Below are 16,877 nucleotides of genomic sequence, written 5' to 3'. Positions count from 1 at the left end.
GGCAACGCCAGATCCTTAAACCACTGAACGAGGTCAGGGATCAAACCCCCATGCTCATGGACACTATTTGGATTCTTAACCCATTGAGCCACAATGGGAACTCCCACATCTCAATTTCAAGGAGTCACTGTTTGTGGCTAGTGACTCATGTATTTGACAGCAGGTCTGGTAACTGGTAGACAGTCTGTGTGCATTTTTTCCCTATTTTTATAGGATTTTTATACATGTCTTCTATGATAAGTTACTTCAATATTCTATTGGAAGTTTGCAGGATATGACTTACAAGTAAATAAATACAGGAATAAACTGATGACTACATACAAATCGCTAAGAAATTAGAAGTTTTAGGCCAAGCTTTGCTTGAACTGTTTGTATGACTGTGGGTACATGTTAAGCCTTTAGTTTTCCGCTTCTTCATTGAGGAAGTGACAAAAGTTCACTCAGACAGCTTCTAAGGCTGCTTTGGCTCTAAGAAATGATGACTTTGCTGCTTTTTAAAAACCAAGTACTAGGTTTTGATTGTGCTTTCAAGCTAAACACATGTTAACCATACGTCATAATATGTATCTGACAAATGCCTCTTACCATTCTCTCTAACGTGGCATCAAGATGGGATTATGGAGTGAGGAGTGACGGTAAGGATGTGGTACAGCCTGTCTGACTCAGCTTCCATGCTCATGTAATTCCTGTGTTTCCATGTTAGCCACTTTGGGGTGATAACTGGGTGGGCTGTATTCACCATTGTGTTCCCAGAGCATACAGTAGGCACTCAATAAATATTGGTTGAATGAATGTGTGAGAGATGCTTCTCCCCAGCACGATCTGAGTACAGGGGGCTGTGGGGACCCTTAGATGCTAAACAAGGGTTATCTCTCCAGGGCTTTGTGGGTTTCAGATAGAGCAGCAAAGGGTAGCAGAGATTTGATTTTCAACAAGACAACTTGCAGGATTTCCCTGGTAGTGACTGAATTAAGGATCCCGAGTTGTTACTTCAGGCTGCAGCTGTGGTCTGTTGGCCCTGGAGCTTCTGCATGCCAAGGGTGTGGCCAAGAATTAAAAAAATAAAAACCAATCTCATCCTCAACACAAGTTGCCCCTCCAACTAGATTCTAGTACAGCGAATCAGCTATCAACTCAGCCAGCTGGTCTTGAGCCCTGAGGCTAAAACTCAAGAGTAGGACTTCCTGAATCTCTAGTCTTAGGATTTTGCCAAATAAAGAAATTCAGCCTACAAGCAAAAGTGAGCTGAGGGGAAAATGGATGGTTTTCCTTCTTGCAGGGGTGTAGGTCCGAGACAAGGTATAACACATCGATTATCCATCAACTATACTTCAATTTAAAAAAAAAAGATCAAGTGAGCATCATGATATGAAAATTTGCAAAGGAAGAAACAGAAATCAACAATAAATATGCCAAAAATTCAACTTAATATGGAAACATAAATTAAGGTATTAATGATATAACATTTTTTTGCTCTTTCATACCTTGATGATAGTTACAAACTAAAAAACAAAAGGTATAAATTGATCTAGGGATCCCATTTCTAGAATTTTATTTAAAATAATTTATGAATATGTGAAAAGATTTATCCAAGCATGTTTATTACTACATTTCCTTTTTTTTTTTTTTTTTTTCCAGGCCACACCTGCAGCGTATGGAAGTTCCCAAGCTAGGGATCAGCTGGAGCTGCAAATGCCAGCCTACACCACAGCCATAGCAACGCCAGATCCGAGATATATCTGTGCCCTCCACTGCAGCTTGCAGCAATGCCTGATCCTTAGCCCACTGACCAAAGTCAGGAATCAAACCCACATTCTCATGGATACCAGTCGGGTTCTTAAGCTGCTGAGCTGCAAAGGGAACTCTGTTACTACATTTCTTTTTTTTTTTTTTTTTTTTTTTTGTCTTTTTGTTGTTGTTGTTGCTATTTCTTGGGCCACTCCTGCGGCATATGGAGGTTCCCAGGCTAGGGGTCGAATTGGAGCTATAGCCACCAGCCTACGCCAGAGCCACAGCAATGCGGGATCCGAGCCGCGCCTGCAACCTACACCACAGCTCACGGCAACGCCGGATCATTAACCCACTGAGCAAGGGCAGGGACCGAACCCGCAACCTTATGGTTCCTAGTTGGATTCGTTAACCACTGCGCCACGGGAACTCCCCTGTTACTACATTTCTTATAATAGCAGATAATCAAAAACAACCTGTATGTTCATCAATAGAAAATCATTTAAATAAACTGTAGTCTGTCCATTAAAAAAAAAATCACCGAAAATCCATATTGATGATTCTCTTCCTTTATACTATAAGACAAACCAATAAAAATATACCTATTCAACTTACTTTTTCTTACTATCCTTTTTGGCTGTCTTTTCCAAAGCTGCCCTCCTTCTCAAGTAGTCATTCTGGATTTCATTATATTTTGTAGTGTGTTCTTTGATAAGGTCAGTGGTTTTCTTGTGGTGTCTCTTAACCAGGTCTTTCATTTCTTTGTAGTGCTTCTTTTGCAGTTTTACAAATGACTTCTGCTGCTTTAGTTCTTCAATAGTCTGAGCTTCCACTTCTGCAACAAATGGGTATGTGAGGCATGGAAGGGCTGAGATACAGATGTGAAGAGAAGTAGCAGCTGTTTGTTAAGCAGCATTTGTCTCATCTGCGCCCTTTGAAGCTTGAGAGTGGAGCTCTGATATAAAACATTTATTCCAGTTGGGCTCTATCACTTGCTAACTTTGTGACTATGTTACCAAATTTCCTGAAGACCTGATTTCTTTACTTGCAATTTTTTTTTTAAAGTATGGGTTCCCTAGAAACAGAGCCCAAGAGAGGGATTCAAGTGCCTGTGATTTGCCGAGGGGGGCTTTCTGGAGGAGGGAAGTAAGGGCAGTAGATACAGAAGTGGCTGAACAAGGATGTTGTCACGGCTAGAGTCTGGTTTCTTGCCTGATCCTAGGGGGAGCTCTGGAGCAGTGAACTGTACTATAGAATCAGTCTCAGCTTGTGGCAAAAAAGCCAGTTCTTTGCATATATGGGAAAGTCACTGGGGAGAGGCAGAAGCTCCAGGAGAGGGTGCTTCCTTTTGGCTGAGGGCAATTTTCCTTCCTCTGAGGGCAGAGGAAGCTATGAGCTGTTAGTAGCCAGCATTCACCACAGTTGGGTGCGCCAGATGGTGAAAAGGACCTGAGTGGGCACCAACAAGATCCACTTAAGGATCACGGTATTTCTCCTTTTTAGGGTTGCGAGGGTGATGAAGAAATTAAAGAACGAATGCAAAGTTTTTCACATAGTTTCTGGCAGTGTGCTTTTGGAGGCTTAACAAGTGATTGTATAGGTTCTCCCGCACCATGTTTAAGGGGCACCATTCACAGAATAGACATTGTTGGTTTGTATATTTATCACAGCATTGCTCCCGTATAAATCAATAAAGTGAGGGAAGGCTCTTAACTGTGATTTGCCCAAAGGCACCGTGAGGTTGATGGTAGCTTACATCACTAAACAGTGTTTAATTTAAAGCTGAGAAAACTTTTAATGTGACAGAGCTTAATTTTAAAACAGTATATTTTACTGATTTATGTAATCAATTCTAGAATAGGCATTTTAAAAATACCCTAACATTTCTAAAATGAAGATGGGTCATGTAGTCAATGGAATGTCATGATCTATTGGAGCTTTTCTTTCTTGACCATCCATGAATAGTGGGTGCCTTAATATTGATGGTGTCTTAAATTCAGTGAGTTACCATTTATTTAAACCTAGATTAAGCCACAGTTCACATGTGTGCATCCTTTGATTTGAACTTTCTGCTTCTGGGAAACAAAAATAAGTTATCACAAATATTTAGAACTGTTAGGAGATTCAGAAATAATATATCCCATGAATAACAACAGACTAGAAAAGAAAATGAGATATGCAGTGGATAAACATTGAAATCAGAGTAATAATTTATGTTCTTAATGTTAAGGTCTTGAAGCAATTGAAATATGCTCCGCTTTTAAATAATGTATGTGTACTCCTGACATTTGATTCTTTTTCAGAAAGAGGCCAGGGAAGAATCAGGTACATTTATTTAACGGTTTCCCTCAGGTCCAAATGGACTCATTATGGTTACATAATGACTTATTATATTAAAATTCATAATCCTCAGGAATTTCTGCAGTTTGGTGACAGATTCAACCCCACTTCTTTAAAAATGGTGTGGGTACCAACTGTGGTAAGTTTAGCAGCAGAGTTCAAGATGTTCCATCCTATGATTAAAAATAATTCCACAGAAAGCACTATTTTTTAAAAGTCTGTGCAACAAAGGCTATTCTTTGAGTATGCTCTTAAGCATAAAAGTAAGGTCCATTTATCTGAAGGAAACAAATATCACTCATAAACTATCCAGAGATAAGCACTGCTAAGTGCTAATAAGTACAGATCCCTGATCCTCATCTCTGCAGTTATTTAAGTAATATTAGAATCGGTAATTACTTATTTACACGTGTCTCTTGTTTTATGTGTTAACATTGTATCATTTCCCATGGGATTAAATCTTTTTTGTTAAATTTTTACCTTTTATATTTTTTGGCCACACCTGTGGCATGCGGAAGTTCCTGAGTCAGGGCTAAAACTCCTGCCACAGCTGTAACCCAAGCCACAGCAGTGACAATGCCAGATCCTTAACCTGCAGGGAACTCTTTGGAGTTAAATCTTTAAGCACTTGTTTTCTTTTAACACATTTCTAAAGTAATTTTTCAATGCATATTTTATGTATTATTTTGCTGTGCACATACATGCATAAAAGTGTATAAAACATAGATACCCCTTTAAATGTACACACAGTGAACAGGCTTCTATAGCTATCACTTAGATTAAAATCGAAAACCCCTTTAAATGTACACACAGTGAACAGGCTTCTATAGCTATCACTTAGATTAAAATCGAAATACAATCAACACCCCAGAGGCCCTCTTTTTGTTTCCTGCTCCCCCCACCCATCCTCCTAAGAATAATCCAAATCCATATTTCTAACAGCACAAATTAGTTTTGCCTATTTTTGTACTTTATGTAGCCGGAATAAAAAAAAAATGTGCTCTTTTGTATCTGTCCTCTTTTCTTCAACATTATGCTTGTGAATTTTATCCATGTAGTTGTATAGAATTGTAGTTTATTTCTATAGCTGTATCCTATTTTATCTGTGACTATATCAGAATTTATTTATTCACCCTGGTGTTCATGGACATTTAGGTTGTTTACAGTTACCCACAGTGCTGCTTTTGGTGAACATGTATGTACATTTTTGTTTTTCTTTGGGCCAGTATTACAAAGAAAGCTTGTATCAATTTTAATCCTGCTAGTTTCAGTAGCTAACAAAATATAAAATATTTCTAAACTGTATCATGGTTCTTATACACTGTGTATTCTATGGTCACAAATCGTTCATATTATGCATTTCTAAAATATGCTTTATTGTGGGCACTTTGGGAAGAGTGAATTCCTGTTCACTAGGTCACATTTTCAGTTTTAAACTATTCCTTGATTCTAAAATACATTTTGTGAAATTATGTTATTTTTATACTAACAGGGTTCTATCTGCCAAGTATGGTTCCTTCTCTGTGCTTACATTGTGTGGCTTGAACCAGGAGGCATATCTGGAGACGGTTTTAGAAAAGAAATATTAATGGCATTATATTTCAAAGCTGAAGAGACATCTCTCCTCTAAATCCTTAGACTGTATAATATTCAGCTGCCTATTTCCATAGGGGAAAAGTGTAGTACTTACCTGTTAAAACACTCTGAATAAGATCTTCTGTTTTGGCAGGTGCCTTTACAGAACCTAAAATGAAAAGATAAAATAAATAGCCTCCTTTAACTTTAAAATTTTTGCCCTTCCTATAAAACAATATTTGGTCCTTGACTCTAAATTTCCTTATGGAGAAATTACAAACTGCAGGAGAAATTTCTCCTAAAAATATTCTAAGGAATGTCTTCATGTTGTACCTTTGGGGAAACCTAAATAAATGTGAACCTATAAGCTCCATTTATAGAGAGAAAGGAAATCTTTCCACTTTGAATCAAAACTGTCAACAGATTCAGTTAGGCAATGATATTGCCACCTTTTGGCAAAATCAGGAATAGCAAGTGGTGTTTTAAAAATCAAAGGCTTGGAGTTTCCATCTTGGCTCAGCAGAAACGAACCCGACTGGTATCCATGAGGGCACAGGTTAAATTCCTGGCCTCATTCAGTGGGTAAAAGGATCCGGCACTGCTGTGAGCTGTGGCTTGGACCTGGTGTTGTTATGGCTCTGGCATAGGCCAGTAGCTACAGTTAAAATTCGACCCCTAGCCTGGGAACTTCCATGTGCCATGGGTGCACCCTAAAAAAAATCAAAGGCTTGGAGTTTTCCTGTGGTGCAGTGGGTTAAGGATCTGGCGATGTCACTACTGTGACTTGGGTCACCCTGTGGCTCGGGTTTAATCCCTGGCCCCGGAACCTCCATATGCTGAGGATGTGGCAAAAAAATAAAATAAAAATCAAAGGCTAACCAGTAGGAAGGAATAATTTGCAGCAAGATCCATTGGTGGTGCCAGAATCACTGTACAAAAGTTTAAGAAGAAACAGGACAGTTGCATATCTAAAAGTACCTCCCCCAAGATATCAATTAACTATAAAAGGGAAAATTGTAACTTTCAGTGGAGAAATATGGCACCTTAACCAAGTGATCTGATATCACTGATGATGAGATAGTAACCTCACGTACCCCGAATATGGTGCTCTGAGAATGGCATCACTTTTGTGATATTCTTGCCAAAAATGCATAACCCAAATTTAATCACGAGAAAACATCAGGCCAACCCAAACTGAGGGACTATTGCCAAAGTAACTGACTAGTACTCTTGTGTTAATTAATTAATCAATTTTTTTTTTTTAGGGCCACACCTGAGGCATATGGAGGTTTCCAGGCTAGGGGTCGAACTGGAGCTGTAGCTGCCGGCCTATACCACAGCCACAGCCACAGCAATGCGGGAACTGAGCCATGTCTTTGACCTACACCACAGCTCACGGCAACACCGGATGCTTAACCCACCGAGTGAGATCAGGGATCAAACCCTCATCCTCATGGATGCTAGTTGGGTTCCTTAACTGCTGAGCCACGACGGGAACTCCTATTTATTTTTTAAATGGGAGCACCCTCGGAATGGAACGGGAATTCCTATGCCAGTGATTCAGTCCTAGCTGCATCTGAGACCTATGCCGCAGCTGCTGCAATGCAGAATCCTTTAACCCCACTGAGTCAGGCTGAGGATCAAACCCGGGTCTCCGCAGCAACCCCAGCTGATGAAGTCAAATTTTTAACCCACTGTGCCACAGCAGGAACTCCTGACTAGTACTCTTTAAAAAGGCCAAGGGCATGAACACTGTCAGAGATTTAAGGAGACTAAGGAGACATGATAATTAATACACTGTGGGATCCTGAGTTGGAACCTGGAACAATAAAATATGTTAGGGGAAAGAAGGTAAAGTTCAAACACGCCTGCGGTTTAGTTGAGTATTGCACCAATATTAATTCCCGGTCTGACTTGGACAAGCATTAATGCCGGGGAAGAGGAGGCCATTTTCCAATGTATTCTGTACTATTTTAAAAATGATTCTGGGAGTTCCCGTTGTGCCTCAGCAGAAACAAATCTGACCAGTGTCCATGAGGACGCAGGTTCCATCCCTGGCCTTGCTCAGTGGTTTGAGGAACCGACGTTGCCTTGAGCTGCGGTGTAGGTCACAGGCGTGGCTCATATCTGGCACTGCTGTGGCTGTGGCTGGCAGCTGCAGATCTGATTCGACCCCTAGCCTGGGAACCTCCATATGCTGTAGGTGTGGCCCTAAAACAGCAGGAAAAAAAAGACAAAAAAAAAAAAAAAGATTCTGAAAGTCAAATGATTCCAAATCATCCAGTTAAAAGACTAAAATACTAAAATGTTAAATTCTCTTTTACTTTCCAAAGCATAAGGTTATAGTCACTATTTCAGGGACTTGTTCATATTCCAGAAGCACTTAATGATTTGGTATATAAAATTTTCACTTAGAAACATCACTTCTTGTTTTATACTCAAGTCATCTCCTTACTATTATTGATCTCTGAAAACTTTCTCTCTTTTTTTAAGGGGTGCAGATATTGGCATATGGAAATTCCAGGGCTAGGGGTCGAATTGGAGCTACAGCTGCTGGCCTACACCACAGCCACATCAACGCCAGATCCAGCTGCGTCTGAGACCTATACAACGACTTGCGCAACACTGGATCCTTAACCCACTGAGGGGGGCCAGGGATTGAACCCTCACCCTCATAGTTACTAGTCGGGTTTGTTTCTGCTGAGCCACAATAGAAACTTCCCATGACTTTCTTAAGTGGCCTCAGTGGGAGCACAGAAGCTAAAAGCAAGAACTTCAGGACTGTGGAGAAGTGAGGTACTTCCAGAGGTACCCTGTCATTTAAAAACTGCCATTTCTTCCTCTGCAGCATGGGATTCTACAAGAGTAGAATTGAACTTCAGATGCCTGGTCTAACAGTTAAATGAGATAATCCATGGGAAGGGTTGAATAGAGTACTCAGCACATGGTAGACACTTAAATTCTTGAAAAGTAAGTTGGAGGAAGATGGGAAGGAATTCTTGGCAGAGACTTAGTGAGGCAGAACTACAAACATGCTTCTAAAGCAAAACAGAGTTCCCTTGTGGCTCAATGGGTTAAGGATCCTGCATTGTCACTGTGTGCATGTGATTCCTGGCCTGAGAACTTCCATATCCCTTGGGCATGGCCAAAAATAAAACAAAAATAAACCACACCCTGCCAGTGAATGGACCATAATCTATGACTAAACAAAGACATGGAGAATCTGGGTGATATACCGTTGTGGCTTCATATGTTATCAGCAGGGCCAGATGAGCACTTATGAGTCTCTTTTGGGGTTCATTAATTTTTTCCTCCATCCCTTCCCTTCCTCATTCATTCCCTCATCACACATTTCTGAAGCACCTCCTAGGCCCATGCATCTCTATTTACGTGATGCTAGTGCTAACTCAATCATGCCACTTCCTTTAGTGGAACAAATAAACTAGAGGCTCCTAGTCATGTGGCACAGCTCTTGCCTCAGAGTTTACCTGGAGCTGGCTGGCTGTGGAGAGCCTGGGAAGGTGGTTTTGGTGCCAGGGATGTAGTGTGATTCACCCCGTTCTCTGCCGGAGTTGTCCTGGTTTCACTTGGAGCTTCTGATGGTGCTTCCCCAGGATCAACCTAAAATTATAAACATCCCTTCATTTTCCACACTTTTTACTGTGCTTCTGTTACCTTCCTAAACCCACCAGGCTACATCAGATAGCATTTTCACAACTCATTTGGAATCTGAAATATCACATTTGGAACTGTGTAGAAAGTAGGATGTAAACAGCATGGTGTTGAACAATGATTGTGGCAGGTTAATTGTATTAAGGGCCCCGATTTTTCCACCTTCCTTTGTCCATGGCCCTTGGACATGTCCTCCTTGCACTGACGCTGGACCTCAGCATGGGATCTACTTCACTTAAATGAGAGTAGAAACCTTGATATCAGCAGTGAATTGAAAAGGAGTTTCCATTTTTTTTCTTGCTTTCTCAGACCCCTGCTAGAGCAGTTGAGAATGAGAAACCACATAGAGGAGAGCTGAGTCAGGTAGGTGGGGTGGGGGGGAGGTCCTGGGCCAGCCAGGCCCCAGCCAACCACATCCATTTAAGTGAGCTTGGCAGGATGAGCTGACCCCGTCCAGATCAACAGAACTGCTCGGATGACAAAATGACTCATGAACAATAATAAGCAGCTGATGTTGGAAGCCACTAAATGTGGGGGTTGTCTGTTATGCAGCAGTAGCTAACTGACACAGTAGTCATAAGCATAGGCTGTGGAGTCAAACTTATCTGATATCAAATTCTGGCCTTGCTGCTTATTAGAGTGTGATACCGGGTACGTTACTTGTCTGTGCTTCAGTTTTCTCATCTTTGTAGATGAAGATGTATATGTACTGGGGATCAAAATATTATCTATGCAGTAAGGCTGTTTAGAGGATCAAATAAGTTGTCATTTATAAAATGCTTAGAGTATTTCCTGGCACAGAGTAAACATGTGCATGTTAAATAAATAGATAAAACATTTAAGCTTGTATAACATCACCAATGAATAATAACAGGGAGTTCCCATCATGCCTCAGAGGTTAACGAATCCAACTAGGAACCATGAGGTTGCGAGTTCGATCCCTGGCCTTGCTCAGTGGGTTAAGGATCCGGCGTTGCCGTGAGCTGTGGTGTAGGTTGCAGACGTGGCTCAGATTCCACGTTGCTGTGGCTGTGGTGTAGGCCAGTGGCTACAGCTCCGATTAGACCCCCTAGACTGGGAACCTGCATATGCTATGGGAGCAGCCCTAGAAAAGGCAAAAATAAATAAATAAATAAATAAATAATAATAATAACAAATGCATTAAAACCTATGAAATCTATTCCATCCACTCTAGCTGCTAGTCTGCTATGCCCTGTGCAGAGCAAATATTTAATGCTTGATGAATAAATGATTTTTATAAAAAATAATTGCCTCAGGAGTTATGTACCATTTTGGTGATGCTTTTCAGGGTTCTGCAACTCTTTCCTCAGAACTGCCTTCTGAGTTCAAGGCAGATTTTACTGAGAGTGAGGCTATCCCAATGCTCTACTTTATAGTACATTATATTAGGAAATGGCCAGAAGTCCTCTGGAGCCCAATGGTGCAACATTTTGTCCTGTAATTACAGACAGCAGATTGTCTTCTGATAACATTTCCATAAAATGTAAGATGAAAACGAAAATAATGACACTGATTGTCACAGTGGCTTTTAGTCTGTCCCTGAGAGCATCTTTAAAACATGAGTTCCAACATTGTTTTTGGTGATGGCAGGACTCATCGTAATTCAACCAACAATCTCTATGGACACACTGCAGTCTGCTCTGCTCAGCTGCCGGCATTGAGATATAAGGGATGAGCCCTGAGGCCAGGAGGGAATCAAGTGGAGGAGGCAGATGCTAAGCCAGTAACCCAGGCTGCCTATAGAACTCATTATGTGGAACTTTTTGGAAAAATGGCTACTTTGGATGGGGAAGTTCTAGGTATATTTATGTTATTCAGTTACCCCCATCAGGAAAATTCTCCCTAAAGTCAACTATGCCAAGGGAAGGGATTGCATATTTTTTTTCTTCAGTAAGAAATTGTACACTAGAGGCTTAGGGTCCAAATGCAGTGCAATGGAAATGCTCACTCAGTGTTGTCAGATTTTTTTTTTTTTTTCCGGCTCCCACAGGCATTTGGAAATTCCCTGGTGGAGGATGGAAGCACGTCACAGTAGCAACCCAAGGCACTGCAATGACAATGCCAGATCCTTAACCAGCTGCACCACAAGGGAATTCCAGCATTGTCAGATTTTAAAATGGATTTCTTGCTTCACTTGAAAAAGCAGATTGGGCAACAGTGGGCCTGCATGCCCACTTGGGATCAGAACAGAGGGGTTTCTGCCCCTTCTAGGATGTTCCTTTCTGTATCATTTAGATTTCGCTTGCCTCACTCCTGTAGGCATTTGGGTTTGTAGGACACACTTGAGAAGATGGAACTATCAAAGATGTTTGATGACAAAATTTGGAAAAGAGATGCATTTGCACAGGAAAGACTGAAGGAAAGGGAGTATTCTTTCCTTCAGATCATCAGCAAAGTTACCCACTGGGCTTGGTCCTCTAGCTTGGATACAGTTGGGGTAAAGTCTCCCAGGCTCCCAGCCATAGGAGGTGCCTGTGGCCACCAAACTCAGTTGCTTGGAAAACAGGGATAGAAAGTGACCCTGTTCCATGTGCAGCTGAGCTTCTTCATATATATCCAGACAGGTTTCTGAAACCATGTGTGGGGTGAATCAGATTCTTCCTAGGGTGACTGCTGGCTGAAATTAGCCCTCTGGAGAAAGATCTGGAAGAATAACATTTTGATGGAGGAAAGAATGGAAGTAATAGAAAGCCAGTTTCCACAAAGGCAATAATGTGTGACTTCTAGGATTGATGTCTTGAGGGTCTCAAGCTGGAGGTGAACGCAACATGAACCCAGCAAGCCTGTTTGTCTGTATCAGGTTGGTTTGCGTGGAGTGGTGTGTCCTTAGGAGACCAAGTTCCATCATTAACTTGAGTCAAGATGCAGGAAATAGAAATCTCTGCTTAGCAAGGGTAAGACAAAGCCCTTACATTCCAGAAACTGACATAATGGATGACTTCAAGGATATTTTTTTAAAAGCAGATCAATTCTGAGGAAACATACTGGCAAACACTTTGTAGTTATAACTGAGGATCAAGAGTTCACCAAGGTTTGGGGTTGGCTCTGAGGGAAGCTTTGGAGAAATGCTTGGTCCAGGGGTCCTGGGGTTGCCACCAGCACGGAAGGTTGCATTACACAACCCTGGGGGTGGGGGTGGGGTGAGTGGGAAGCACCCTACACACTGTATAGGAACAGGCAGTTCCTAGAAATGATGGAAATGAGTGAAAAGGACTAGATTTAATGCAACAGAGCAAAGCGAGTCTGCGCCCAGAGCTGGAGAGGAAGCTCTTGGGAAGGGCCTCCTGAATTCAAGACTTTTACTGCTTAGGCTTCGAGGAAAGCCAGAACGCTGAATTTTTATGTCAAATCTCCCAATTTAAAATCACTGTGAAGCCAAACAAAGCTCATTTTCAGGCTGCACGTGGCCCAGGAGCAGCCCCCTCTATCATCTGCTCAGAAAGAGTTTGCCTGGATTTCCGGGATTGCGTCAGGGTGGGCCACCCACCCACAGTGAATGCCAGAACCACAGTGCATGGTGGGCAGGGCCGACTGGTCTGCAGCCTCCCACCCCCCACCTCCTTGCCCCAGTGGCCTAACAAAGGTGGAGAGAAGAGGGCTGGTGGGCAGGAAGGATGCTGAATGCTGGGCTAAGGAATCTGGGGCCCCTCCTGTAGCTTGTTTAGGGGCCTCTGAGGATTTTCTAGAAACAGATTTTGTCAGTTTTGTGAGAATCTATAATAGCAAATATTTCAGACTGATGCTTAAAATATGCTGCTAACAGGGCAGTATACACAGATTTTAATTGACATTTCCCTGATGGAGATTGACAATAGAAACAGCTGTAGATCACCCTATGCCAGACACTGTTATACATGCCAGCTTCATGGCACCCAGAGAGCGACAACCGCTCAACTCCATTATACAGCAAAGAAATCAGAGGTGTTGTTAAAGGTTTTTACTAAAGACATTATTAAAAGTCATGTAACTTGCTAGAGACCACACCGTTAACAGTGGGATTGGTGTTTGAATATAGGTTACAGTCTAAAGTCTGGATTTTTCTACTGCCCTAATTCACTCTGTATCCTATGATAATTGCAACCTAAGGAACCACTATAGTTGCTTACTTTGCTGCCAGAGATACAGAGATGTATAAACATTATTCTCAAAGAACTTACTCTGCTGCACTAAAAAAAGGCATTCATATATTAAAAGTTGAACGAATTAAATAAAATAGTTAAGTAAGTTAAATACAGGAGTTGAAAAACAAAAAAGCCCCTCTACAATTAAATTAAATTTCTAACATAATAACTAGAAGGTTGAATAATTCCCACTCCCTGGATATATGAGATGAAATGCAAAAGCCAAATTCTTTGCCCCACTCACAAGAATCACTGGAAGCTAACCCTTGTGACTTTATTTCTCCTCAGTCTTTTTCCAAATTTTTTTTTTTAAATGAGTTTGAACAAAATAATCATGAAGTCCTTTCGTATCATGCTGGAAATTACAATAGAAACAAAAGCACTAAAATTATCAGTTTTCTCAATTTAATAGTGAGACTTTGGGGATCCAATTAAACAAATTTCAAAGAAAGAAGGTTTAGAAGTTAATATTTCAGGTGTACTAGATATTGCTTCGCTGAATGGAGAAAAATGTGCATAATTATCTACAGCAGAAGTAGGTCACTGCCCTCCAGTGGCCAAATGAAAGCATTACAATATTTTCCCTTCAAAATACAGAATTGTGAATCTGTTAAATTCAAGGTTTTATAAAAATAATATTTATGTCCTTCCTGTTTCAAAATGAATAACACTGCCTTTAAAACATAATACAGAAGTACCCTGGTGGCTCAGTGGGTTAAGGATCCTGCATTGTCACTGCTGTGGCTTGGATCACTGCTGTGTTTTGAGTTTGATCCCAGGCCTGGGAACTTCTGCATGCTACAGGAGTGGGCTAATAATAATAATAATAATAATAATAATAATAATAATAATAATACAAGTGGATCAGTAAAAGAATAATAGGAAAGGCCATTTTTACAAGTTTTAGAGAAGGTAGAAATGCCATTTGGTATACTTGCTAGTTGAAAAGACTTCCATCCTGGGCAATGAAAATTTGGATCTGACAATCAAGCAATAGAAAACTAGGATTTGGGAAATTGGTGGTTAATATGTTAAGAAAAGGGTCTTTAAATACCAAAATACATGACTGCACTGTTGATGTGGGTGTCTTGCTAAGTCATCTAAAAAGTACAATCCATTCCATATCATGGTTAGGATGACAGCATCTTCCCTCAGAAACCAGATGGGTAAGGGGCAAAGACATCAGTGTTTCCACAATGTTAAGAGCAAGACTCATACTTTCATAAAGCAAAAGTCCAGTCCACTCAAGATGTGGGCAATGGATGTGGTTTCACCAAAACTAGCCTTTCCCTTAAGAAAGAGCTTCCTTAAACATATGTAAAACTGGTACCTTAAATTTACATTACTTGAGTGAAATTACATAATGGATTTGCCCCACATTTCTAAAAAATTCAGAACATTTGAAAAAAAATTATATCCTGATGTATGTGTCTTGAAGTGTTTAGGGATAAAGTATACTAATATTTGCAGCCTACTTTGAAATGTATCAAAAATAAGATGGAATAAAAAATGGCTAGAAGCATAGATAGATGGAAATATATGTGATCAAGAGAATGCATCAAAAATATACGGGTGTTCTTTGTACAATCCTTTCAACACTTGCATATGTTTGAAAATGTTCACAGTTAACTATGGCAAAACTCCTATATTTTGAAGAGTTCACCAGAGTGAGTTTGAAGCAAAAGATAGCTTTAAGGAGCTGAATAAATTCATCTGTTGGCTTCAGTCTTTGTCATCATATGTGTCATCATACAAAGAGATCATCAGCATTGACTTGGTGTCACTCTGTTGAAGTCTTAGTGACAGCAGAAAGTTATACGCATGTGTGAATTTTTACTAAAGTCCGTCTCTTCCTCAGACTGTAGGGCCTATGACAGCATATGATTTTTCTCATCATTATATCTCTATAATGCCCAGCATGGTGATTGACAGAGTGTGTTAAAAAAAAAATAAAAGCTTTTCTTGAATGAATGCATGGAGAAATCCAATTTGTTTCAATAGATGAGGTAATAAGTGTAATCAATAGATGCAGTATTAATGACAAAGTCAAGAAACTAAAAAGCCACATAAATATTACGGTAAAAATTTTTTTCAAATAAATGAATCAATGAGTCAAAGAAGCTATTCTTTCGTTGCCTGTGGTTAGAAAATCTCCATTTGATTCATAACAATTGTAACACTTAATTTAGAAAGTGATTGAAAGGTGACAGGACGTAGCTCTGCGGACCATTTTGTGTTGCATATGTTGCCATTTCCACCAATTCTAACTTATTAAAAATATTTTGACATAGTCTTCAAAGAAGTCAGTGGACTTGAACTCTATGAGTTAGGCAGAAATCATGGATTCCTCCTTTAAAGAAAACGTGGACCAACCACCCTTTTTACATTTATCTTTAGGAAATGTATCTTTCATATTAATTAAGCCAAGTTATTTGGCAAAGACGATAGTTAATCACTCACAGAACAGGTTCTGGAAAATTTCTCCTATAGCCCTTCCAAAGTCCTGTGATTGAACTGGCGTTTTAGAGTAGATGGAATTAATGGCTTTTTAATTCCATTTTAATTCTATGTAGGGAGAGGCACATGCTTATAAGAGACAGATGTAGGGCTCTCAATGTATGTTCCCTGGACTGGAAGCATTAGCATCACTACAAACTTATTAGAACGCAAGTTCTTGGGTTCACCCCAGATCTACTGAACCAGAAACTCTGTGCTTTAAGGAGCCATCCAGATGATCCTGATACATACTAAAGTCTGAGAGCTTTGCTACTCAAAATATGGTCCAGGAGTTCCCGTCGTGGTGCAGTGGTTAACGAATCCAACTAGGAACCATGAGGTTGCGGGTTCGATCCCTGCCCTTGCTCAGTGGGTTAACGATCTGGTGTTGCCGTGAGCTGTGGTGTAGGTTGCAGATGAGGCTCGGATCCCGTGTTGCTGTGGCTCTGGCGTAGGCCGGTGGCTGCAGCTCCGATTCGACCCCTAGCCTGGGAACCTCCATATGCCATGGGTGCGGCCCAAGAAATAGCAAAAAAGACAAAAAAAAAAAAAAAAAAAAAAAAAAAGGTCCATATCCAGCAGCAGCAGCATCACCTGGGTGCTTGCTAGAAATGCAGAACTTTGTGCCCTGCTCCAGACCTATTAAATCTGAATTTGCACTGTAACAAGCTCCCCAGGTGCTCTGTATTCACATTAAAACTTGAGAAGTTCTGCTCTGAAGCAGAGTGAAACACTCTGTCATTTAGAGTCATTTATAATCCCTATGGTATTGGACAGAGAATGGATTACAACATTCAAGTTTCTGGATTCATTGCTGTTTTAGGCAGATGAACCCAAAGCCCTTCACTGGAATCCACTGAATTTTTAAAGAATTGTTTTGGAGGAGGTTTGTAAAAGCAGTAGAACTGAACTGTTCATTGAGTA

General features: G+C 40.6%; 1 protein-coding gene across 4 annotated transcripts in view; it reads right to left on the bottom strand.

The window, feature by feature from the left end:
• PLCB1 (phospholipase C beta 1) overlaps nucleotides 1–16,877 on the bottom strand; it is a 738,118-nt gene that overhangs the window by 112,060 nt on the left and 609,181 nt on the right. For all 4 annotated transcript variants that reach the window (XM_021077401.1, XM_021077400.1, XM_021077402.1 and 1 more), the window contains 3 exons: nucleotides 9,132–9,264; nucleotides 5,759–5,812; nucleotides 2,344–2,563 (listed from right to left, as the gene is read on the bottom strand). In XM_021077401.1, the coding sequence (XP_020933060.1) occupies nucleotides 2,344–2,563; nucleotides 5,759–5,812; nucleotides 9,132–9,264 (407 nt within the window). The remainder of the gene's footprint in view (nucleotides 1–2,343; nucleotides 2,564–5,758; nucleotides 5,813–9,131; nucleotides 9,265–16,877) is intronic.

This window comes from Sus scrofa, chromosome 17 (genome assembly GCF_000003025.6).
Source record: "Sus scrofa isolate TJ Tabasco breed Duroc chromosome 17, Sscrofa11.1, whole genome shotgun sequence".
NCBI classification, from domain to species: Eukaryota; Metazoa; Chordata; class Mammalia; order Artiodactyla; family Suidae; genus Sus; species Sus scrofa.
This window is presented reverse-complemented; position numbering and strand designations above follow the sequence as displayed.